Here is a 10,378-nt window from a genome sequence, read left to right as displayed (position 1 = left end):
AAAAAAAAAAAAAAAAAAAAAAAAAAAAAAAAAGATGACGGCACCTCATTAAAAGATTTTTTTCTAGAAAACCTTAGCTGACATGGAGAAGAATATGCATTTTTTTTGTTTTATTTATTTATTTTCAGAGATGGGGCTTCGCTATGTTGCCCAGGCTAGAATGCAGTGGAGTGCAGTAGCTATTCACAGGTGTGATTGTAGCACACTACAGCCTCAAACTCCTGGACTAAAGTGATCCTCCTGCCTCAGCCTCCTGAGTAGTTGGGACTACAGGTGCCATCTATAGCTCTGATATTTTTCTTAATGCTATTAATGAAAGTACTCTAGAGAACTACTTGGTATGTGATTACAAACCAAATTACAAAAATTCAAATAACAGGTTGGGTGTGGTGACCTATAATGCCTGTAATCTGAGCACTTTGCAAGGCGGAGGTGGGCAGATCGCTTGAGGTTAGGAGTTCGAGACCACTGTGGCCAACAAGGCGAAACTCCATGTTTACTAAAAATACAAAAATTAGCCAGGCATGGTGGCCCATGCCTGTAGTCCCAGCTACTCGGGAGGCTGAGGCAGGAGAACCACTTGAACCCGGGAGGCGGAGGTTGCAGTGAGCTGAGATTGTGCCACTGCACTCCAGGCTGGGCGACAAAGCAAGACTCTGTCTCAAAAACACAAAACAAACAAACAAAAAAAAACCCAAAATCCACAGTAAAAAATTGATTTTTAAATACAAATATATAAAGATGACTTTTTACAACACTTACTTTAATTTCTGGTTGAAACCAAGTCTGTGTCTTTGTGTCAAATATATGGACATCATTATGCCATCCCCAGAATATCTGCTCTTCCTAAAAGAGAAATTTTTTAAATATCTAAAAGCTTTAATAATTTTTACATTATTATTACAGTTTTATCACATATTTACTGGTAAAATAATAGACACCTTACAAAAATAGAGTTAAGTGTTACCACAGTCACAAAGCCAATGGATACATGGGTTCCTCCCAAAGCATGGTCCCCAGACCAGCAGCAGCACCACCTGGCAACTTTTCTTCTCATAGTAATGTTTGCAGTGAATCATAATTTTACTTGTTGACAATCTTTCAATTTTCTCAAAGGATGATCATTTTTAAAATTGCAGAGGGTGGAATAATGTTTACATTTTTAAATCTGTTTTCCTAAAGTACATGCTCAGAACTCATTTTTGCCATAATAAACTTTAGAGGGTGGGCATGGTTCCTGTTTCCAAAAACTTCTAATCACTTCTACTTCACCAAGCAACTGGTTCTTATAGATTAAACTTATGACCACTCTCTTCTTTTTTTTTTAAGATTTCTTTCTTTCTTTCTTTCTTTCTCTCTCTCTTTTTTTTTTTTTTTTTTTTTTTTTTTTTTTTTTGACAGAGTCTCTCTCTGTTGCCCAGGCTGAAGTGCAGTGGCGTGATCTTGGCTCACTGCAACCTCCATCTCCTGGTTCAAGCGATTCTCCTGCCTCAGCTTCCCAAGTAGCTGAGATTACAGGTGCCTGCCACCACACACGGCTAATTTTTTTTTGTATTTTTAGTAGAGACCAGGTTTCACTGTGTTAGTCAGGATGGTCTTGATCTCATGACCTCGTAATGTGCCCACCTCCGCCTCCCAAAGTGCTGGGATTACAGGCGTGAGCCACCACGCCTAGCCAACCACTCTCTTCTTTATATCCTAAGATATAAAATTCTTTGTCAGCAAGGTAAAGACTTAGCAGCTATACTGTATTTAGCATCTCCCAGGGTGCTGAAATCCTCTATCACTACTCTAGATGATGTCTGTGCCAGTTTTATATTGTGTGTCAGAAATACATCATTTATTTTTGTCAGGCTTTGTCAAGCAAGACAAATAAGCTAAACAATTTACTTAGTTTAGAATCTATTTTTTAATTTTATTTAAATTGAAATGGTCTCACCATGTTACCCAGGCTGGTCTCAAACTCCTTGGTACAAGTGATCCTTCTGCCTCAGCCTACCTAGTAGGTGGGATTATAGAAATGTGCCACCACACCCAGCTCATTTAGAGTCTAAATGAAAAAAACCCATTTCTGTTCCAGAAACTTCAGGACATGATATTTAGCTTAGTAACTGTATTGTAGGAGAAAAAAATTGAGTTATTTCACTGATGAATAAAAATAACTAGATATAAATAGAAGTTATATTCCCGAAAATTCTCAGCAATACTCTAAGTAGCAAAGCTTTAATGATATATCATTTTAAAACTCAAAACGACATAGAAACATGGGGAATTTTCAAAAATACCCATATACAAAGCAATATACATGAAATATGTGTGTGTGTGTGTATATATATACACACACATATATACATGTATATATTTATTTACATTAATAATATAGAATAATACACACTAGTAGAAGGTAAAACTAATAAGACTGCATCTTGGTGAGAGGATCAGTGGTTTTTTAAATCATCTGTTTAAAAATTTCATTTTTGTAATTCATGACTTATTTCATTAATAATGATTACTGTCTAATCAGTAAGAATAAGTAGAAAAATTAATATCACTACCCATGGACTCTTACCTAGAGGCCAGTCTGACCTATGAATAATTCTAGTGGACATATCTAAAAAGAGATGTATGCCAACAAGAGCTATTGTGGTTAAATATGAACATAATTTTTCTAAGTTGCACTAAAGTCACTACCTGTCTAACAGAAGCAGGTATCTGTGATTAATGATATAAGAAAAGAAATTACTCTGCCAATAGCCATGAAGGCTAACACCACTAGATGAGATACCTCTTGCCAAATGGATACAAATGTTAAAGAGAAAAAACACATTTTTTCATAGTGTCTGGTAGTTCCAAAAATGAGAAAGACCAGTCTCATTATTTCTAAGAGGTTGAGGCTATACTGAATTGGAAGGAAATGTAAACAGTGATTACCATCTTACCCAAGATGCATCATGAACATCAAAACAGTCTTGGAGTTCACTGTGTCTCCTACACCCATAACCACCAAAATATATTAGTCTGAAAAACAAACACGAAAGGATACACTTTAGGAATTCTGTTTCCAGTTTGTTCATAGAAAGCTGAAAAAGATCCTCTCACCTTAACAACCCAAACACAAAATCACAGTTTAAAAAGAATAATTTCAGAGCTGAGGGAACAAAGAGACCTAAATAAACCAGTTCCAGAAAGTGATGAGCTCTCAATGGGAAAGAAGAGACCCATAGCTGCTTTCATCCCTTGTGTAACAGCAAGAGGAAGAATCCAGCACACACAGGGTTTGTAAGAAGAAACTACTCAAATTTTTAACAGCTACATTTATATTGGCATGGCAAATTAGATTTATGTATTCATTCTTTTTGAGATATGGTTTCCCTCTGTCACCCAGGCTTGAGTGCAGTACCATGAACATGATCTCGGCTCACTGCAATCTCCACCTCCCGGGTTCAAGCAGTCCTCCTGCCTCAGACCCCTGAGTAGCTGTGACTACACGTGTGTGCCACCATGCCTGGATAATTTTTGTATTTTTGTAGAGATGGGGTTTCACCATATTGCCCAGGCTGGTCTTGAACTCTTGGGGTCAGGTAATCCTCCCACCCTGGCCTCTCAAAGTGCTGGGATTACAGGCCTGATATGATTTGGCTGTGTCCCTACCCAAATTTCATCTTGAATTCCCATGTGCTGTGGGAGGGGGACCCAATAGGAGGCAACTGAATCATGAGGACAGATCTTTCCCAGGCTGTTCTCGTGATAGTGAGTAAGTGTCATGAGATCTGATGGCTTTTTTTGTTTTTTTTTTTTTTGAGACAGAGTCTCACTCTTGTCTCCCAGACTGGAGTGCAGTGGTGTGATCTCTGCTCATGGCAACCTCTGCCTCCTGGAGTGAATCTCCTGCCTCAGCCTCCCGAGTAGCCTGCCACCATGCCTGGCTCATTTTTATATTCTTAGTAGAGACAAGGTTTCAGCATGTTGGCCAGGCTGGTCTCCAACTCCTGACCTTAAGTGATCTGCCCACCTCGGCCTCCCAAAGTGCTGGGATTACAGGCATGAGCTACTGCGCCCACTGATCTGATAGTTTTCAAAAGGGGAGTTTCCCTCCACAAGCTCTCTTCTCTTATCTGCCACCATGTGAGACTTGCCTTTCACTCTGAGCCATAATTGTGAGGCCTCCCCAGCCACATGGAACTGTAAGTCCAATAAATCTCTTTCTCTTGTAAATTGCCCAGTCTTGGGTATGTCATTATCAGCAGTGTGAAAAACGCCTAATACAAGGCTTGAGCCATGGCGCCCGGCCCCAAATTAGCATCTGAAGAAACCCAGCCGCTCTCTTCCACAGGAGGCCTACACGCCGCCGCTTGTGCTGCCGCCATGTCTCTAGTGATCCCTGAAAAGTTCCAGCATATTTTGCGAGTACTCAACACCAACATCGATGGGCGGCGGAAAATAGCCTTTGCCATCACTGCCATTAAGGGTGTGGGCCGAAGATATGCTCATGTGGTGTTGAGGAAAGCAGACACTGACCTCACCAAGGGGGCGGGAGAACTCACTGAGGATGAGGTAGAACGTGTGATCACCATTATGCAGAATCCACGCCAGTACAAGATCCCAGACTGGTTCTTGAACAGACAGAAGGATGTCAAGGATGGAAAATATAGCCAGGTCCTAGCCAATGGTCTGGACAACAAGCTCCATGAAGACCTGGAGCGACTGAAGAAGATTTGGGCCCATAGAGGGCTGCGCCACTTCTGGGGCCTTTGTGTCCAAGGCTAGCACACCAAGACCACTGGCCGCCGTGGCCACACCGTGGGTGTGTCCAAGAAGAAATAAGTCTGTAGGCCTTGTCTGTTAATAGTTTATATACCAAAAAAAAAAAAAAAAAAAAAAAAAAAAAAAAAAAAAAAAAAAACCCAGCCATAGAGGGAATTTAACTTACTCCTTAACTCTTTCGCATAATCTTCAGGGAGGGATGGGGGTCAGTCACCAACAGCTGGAGGCAGAGAATTCCTTTAGGCAATCTGAGCTTTGGACTACTAAACTTTGGGATGCAAACAGGAGATCTGAAAGAAACATCTCAGGGGCATGCCAAACATTTACACCCTATAGAGTACCTGCCCTCCAAAGGCCAGGGGAGGAGATGCAAGGCTGAAAGAGGTCTTCCAGGGTGCAGAAAGCATAACGTGGGATTAGAGAGCAAAGAGAACTGCCTCGTGACCCAATGACCTACCAACTGGACTATAAAACATGGAGAGATCTCCCACAGTTCTGAGCGATAGGAATGCAGCTGTGAAGCACAGCAGAAAATCTCAGTGCTCAAATAGGGAGCCCCAGTATAGGAAAGTACTGTTCTAAAACATTTGAAGCCAGAGGTAAAACTCAGTCAAACTAAAGCTACAACAAAGCTCAAATACAAATTACCTATAAGTTAGACTGACTCAGCTCTTACTCTAGCACCTAAAAAAGAAGAAAGGGCATATCCCTTTCTGAAGATAAATATAATTTATTCCAATCTTTACTGTTCTTTCAGACAGAAGATCTGGCATATAATTTAAAAACTACAGGGAGGTTGAGGCAGGCAGATTGCTTGAGGGCAGGAGTTTGAGATCAGCCTGGGCAACATAAGGAGACCTGTCTCCACAAGAAATTAAAAAAAAAAAAAAAAAAAAAGGAAAGAAAGGTGTGGCGGCGCATACCTGTAGTCTCAGCTACCCAGGTGGCTGAGATGGGAAGACTGCTTGAACTCAGAGTTCAAGGTTGTACTGAGTTATGATCACACCACTGCACACCAGCCTGAGTGAGGTGGGACCTTGTCTCAGTTGTACCCAGTTATGATCACATCACTGCACTCCAGCCTGAGTGAGAGTGAGACCTTGTCTCAGTTGTACCGAGTCACCACTGCACTACAGCCTGAGTGAGAGTGAGACCTTGTCTCAAAAAAATAAAAATTACAAAATACACAGAAAGGCACAAAAAAGCGGCCCATGATGAAGAGAGAAAAGACTCAATATAAATAGACTCAGAAAGAGGTGGTCTAGATGATGGAATTATCAGAAAGGGCCTTTAAAAAAACTATGATGAGAATACTAATAGTGGAAAAATGTGAACAACATGCAGGAATAAATGGGTAATTTCATCAAAGAGGTAGAAACATAAAAAAGAACTAAATGGAAATGCTAAAAATAGAAAATAAGATGTCAGAACTAAAGAATTCATTATATATGTTAAACAGCAAACTTTTAAAAAAAATTTCCTTTCTGGAACTTGATAATTAACAAACTTGACACAGCAACGGAAAACATCAGTAAACTTGAAGACAAGTCAATAGATTCATAAAAAATATCCAAGTTAAAACACAAAGAAAAGGAAAGAATGGAGGAAAAGAAACAGGTAGCCAAAGCTTTGTGGAACAGTATCAAAATGGTCTAACATGCATGTAATGGGAGTCCCAGAAGGGGAGACAAAGAAATATGGAAGAGAAATATTTGATAATTTAATTACTAAGAAACTGATGGAAGCTATCAACCTACAAACCCAAGAAGCTCAGCACACTCCAAGTAAGATAAATACAAAGGAACTACACCAAGGCATAATTAATCAAATTATTTAAGGACAAAAACACAGAAGAGATAAAGAAAAAAAAAGACATATACAGAGAAACAAAAACACAAATGAGGGTAAATTTGTCACAAAAAAGATGGAAGCCAGACCCCAGTCTGGGTCTGGGTCACACCTGCAATACCAGCAATGTGGCAGGCTGAGGCAGGAGGACTGCTTGAACCCAGGAGTTTCAGGTCAGCCTGGGCAACATAGTGAGAGCCCCATCTCTACAAAAAATAAAAAAAGGCTGAGTGCTGTGGCTTATGCCTATAATCCCAGCACTTTGGGAGGCCAAGGCAGGCGGATCACCCGAGGTCAGGAGTTTGAGACGAACCTGACCAACATGGAGAAACCCCATCTCTACTAAAAATACAAAATTAGCTGGGTTTGGTGGCGCATGCCTGTAATCCCAGCTACACAGGAGGCTGAGATAGGAGAATTGCTTGAACCCAGGAGGCAGAGGTTGCGGTGAGCCAAGATTACGCCATTGCACTTCAGCCTGGGCAACAACGGCAAAGCTCCGTCTCAAAAAAACAAAAAATAAAAAAAAATCAGCTGAGTGTGGTGGCATGCACTTGTAGTCCTAGCTACTTGAGAGGAGGAAGGAGGAACACTTGAGCCCAGGAGTCTGAGGCTGCAGTGAGCCATGATTACATCACTGCACTTCAGCCTGGGTAAGTGATGGAGTGAGACCATCCCTATAACATAAAAATAATAATAATAAATAATGGAAGGAAATAAAAGTAAGAAAGGAAGGGAGAAAAAAGAGAAAGAAAAATGGAGGCCAAAAAGCAGTGTAATAAAACCTGTAAAGTGCTGAAAGAAAAAAAATCCTGTTAACCCAAATGGTCAAAGAAGAAATCATAAGGGAAATTAGAAATTATCTTGAGATAAATGAAAACAAAAACAACAAAACTTATGAGATGCAGCGAAGGCAGGGCTCAGAGGGAAATTTATCACTATAAATGCCTACATTAAAAATAAAATCTCAAATCCATAACATAACTGTACAAGTTAAGGAAGTAGACAAGAACAAACTAAACTTACAGAGAGCAGAAGGGAGAAAATGATAAAGGTTGGAGGCGAGATAAAATAGTGAATAGAAAAACAATCAAGAAAAACAACAGACCAGACAGGGTGGCTTCTGGCTGTAATCCCAGCACTTTTGAGAGGCCAAGGCAGGCTGATCACTTCAGGTCAGGAGTTCGAGACCAGCTTGGCCAACATGGTGAAACCCCGTCTCTACTAAAAATACAAAAAAATTAGGTGGGTGTGGTGGCAGGCGGCTATAATCCCAGCTACTTGGGAGGCTGAGGCAGGAGAATCGCTTGAACCCAGAAGGTGGGGGTTGCAGTGAGCCGCGATCATGCCACCGCACTCCAACCTGGGCAACAGAGTGAACAGAGACTACGACTCAAAAAAAAAAAGAAAGAAAAGAAAAGAAAAAAAAGCAACAAAACAAAAGTTGATTCTTTGAAAAGATCAACAAAATTGACAAATGCGTAGACAGCTGCACTAAGAAAAAAGTGAGCAGATTCAAATTACTAAAATCAGAAGTGAAGATACTACAGAATAAAAAAGATGACAAAAGAATACTATGCTGGGCATGCTGGTTCACATCTTTAATCCCAGCACTTTGGGAGGCCGAGGTAGGCAGATTGCCCGAGTCCAGGAGTTCAAGACCAGCCTGGCCAACATGGTGAAACTTTGTCTCTAAAAGTACAAAAAAATCAGCTGTGCGTGATGGCGTGCACCTGTAGTCCCGCCTGTTTGGGAGGCTGAGGTGGGAGAATCACCTGAGCTTAGGAGGTAGAGGCTGCAGCAAACCAAGACAGCACCACTACACTCCTGCCTGGGCAACCAGAGTGAGCCCCTGTCTCAAAAACAAACAACAACAACAACAACAACAACAAAAAACAGAATACCATGAAGAAGGGTATATCAACAAGTTGGATAACTTAGATGAAATGGAAAACTTCCTGGAAAGACCCACACCCTCAGTGCCGGGCACAGTGGTTCATGCCTGTAATCCTAGCAATTTGGGAGGCTGTGGTGAAAGGATCACTTGAAGCCAAGAGTCTGAGACCAGCCTGGCAACATAATGAGACCCTATCCCTACAAATAATAAAAATCTTAGTCAGGGATGGTGGCACGTGCCTGTAGTCCCAGCTACTCAGGAGGCCGAGGTGGAAGGACTGCTTGAGGGTTCAAGGAGTTCAAAGCTGCAGTAAGCCATGATAGCACCACTGCACTCCAGCCTGGGTAACAGAGAAAGACCCTGACTCTTATAAAAACAAAATATATCTCAAGAAGAAATAGAAAATCTGAATAAACCTATAACAAGTAAGACGATTGAATCAGTAATCAAAACCCTCCCAAGAAAGAAAAGCCCAAGACCAAATGGCTTCACTGGCAAATTCTACCAAATATTTTTAAAAGAATTAACACCAATCCCACACAAACTCTTCCAAAAAAAAAAAAAAAGTGAGGAAGGAATACTTCCTAACTTAGTTTGAGACTAGCATTACCATGATACCAAAGCAAGACAAATAAAATACAACTAAATATATTGATAAGGGATCAACACCCAGAATACATAAAGTACTACTGTAACGTAACGTCAAAAAGACAGACAACTCGTTTTTTTAAATGAGTAAACAATTTGAATAGACATTTCTCCAAAGAAGATGTACAAATGTCCAATAAGCCAACATCATTAGTCATGAGGAAAATACAAATCAAAATCACAATGAAATGCCATTTCACATCTGCTAGTATAGCTATTATTAAAACACACACACACACACCCCAAAATAAGCATAGGTGAGGATGTGGGGAAACTGGAACCCTTGTTCCTTGCTGGCAGGAATGTAAAATGGTATAATCACTAAGGAAGATAGTTGGTGGTTCCTCAAAAACTGAAACATAAATTCACCAAATGACCCAGCAGTTCTATTCTTAACATATATACTCAAAAGAATTGAAAATTGAATCAAACAAAGTTATACGCCAACACTGACAGCAGCATTATTCACAAATAGCCAAAAGGTAGAAACAACCCAAGCATCTATCAACATATAAATGGCTAAACAACATGTGGTATATATATACAGTAGAATATTACTCAGCGATAAAAAGGAATAATATATGCTACAACATAATGCACCTTGAAAACATCATGTTAAGTGAAATAAGGCAGACAAAAAGAACAAACATTTTATAATTCAATTTTTATGAAATACCTATTATCTGCTTATTCGTAAATTATTATAGATGGAAAGATTAGAGGTCACCAGAGGTTGGAAAGAAGGGAGAATGGGGAGATATTGCTTAATGGGTACAGAGTTTCTGTTTGGAGTAATTAAAAAGTTTGGAAGTAGGTACTGGTGATGGTTGCACAACATTATGAAGGTAATTAATGCCACTGGATCGTATACTTAATATAGTTAAAATGAAAAATTTTATGTTTTATGTATTTACCACAACCTTTCAAAAAGGTGTAGCAAGCCGGGCGTGGTATCTCATGGCTGTAATCCCAGCACTTTGGGAGGCTGAGGTGGGCAGATCACCTGAGGTCTGGAGTTTGAGACCAGCCTGGCCAACATGGTGAAACCCCGTCTCTACCAAAAATACAAAAATTATCTGGGCATGGTGGCAGGCACCTGTAACCCCAGCTATTTGGGAGGCTGAAGCAGGAGAATCCCTTGAACCAGGAGGCAGAGGTTGCAGTGAGTGGAGAATCATTTCCCTGCCCTCCAGCCTGGGGTGACAAGAGCTAGACTGTCCC

The 10,378-nt window shown here is 40.4% G+C and overlaps 1 protein-coding gene and 1 pseudogene across 2 annotated transcripts in view; one reads left to right on the top strand and one right to left on the bottom strand.

Moving 5' to 3' along the window:
* KLHDC1 (kelch domain containing 1) overlaps positions 1–10,378 on the bottom strand; it is a 64,108-nt gene that overhangs the window by 27,992 nt on the left and 25,738 nt on the right. The window contains exons 5-6 of the mRNA XM_017849450.1: positions 2,940–3,018; positions 763–846 (exon numbers count right to left, since the gene is read on the bottom strand). Coding sequence (XP_017704939.1) covers positions 763–846; positions 2,940–3,018 — 163 coding nt within the window. The remainder of the gene's footprint in view (positions 1–762; positions 847–2,939; positions 3,019–10,378) is intronic.
* Positions 4,324–4,767, top strand: LOC108513696 (40S ribosomal protein S18 pseudogene; annotated as a pseudogene). Its single transcript, XR_001880986.1, has one exon. The product of XR_001880986.1 is annotated as a 40S ribosomal protein S18 pseudogene (transcript).

This window comes from Rhinopithecus bieti, unplaced genomic scaffold, assembly GCF_001698545.2.
Source record: "Rhinopithecus bieti isolate Rb0 unplaced genomic scaffold, ASM169854v2 scaffold_29928, whole genome shotgun sequence".
Classification (NCBI taxonomy): domain Eukaryota; kingdom Metazoa; phylum Chordata; class Mammalia; order Primates; family Cercopithecidae; genus Rhinopithecus; species Rhinopithecus bieti.
This window is presented reverse-complemented; position numbering and strand designations above follow the sequence as displayed.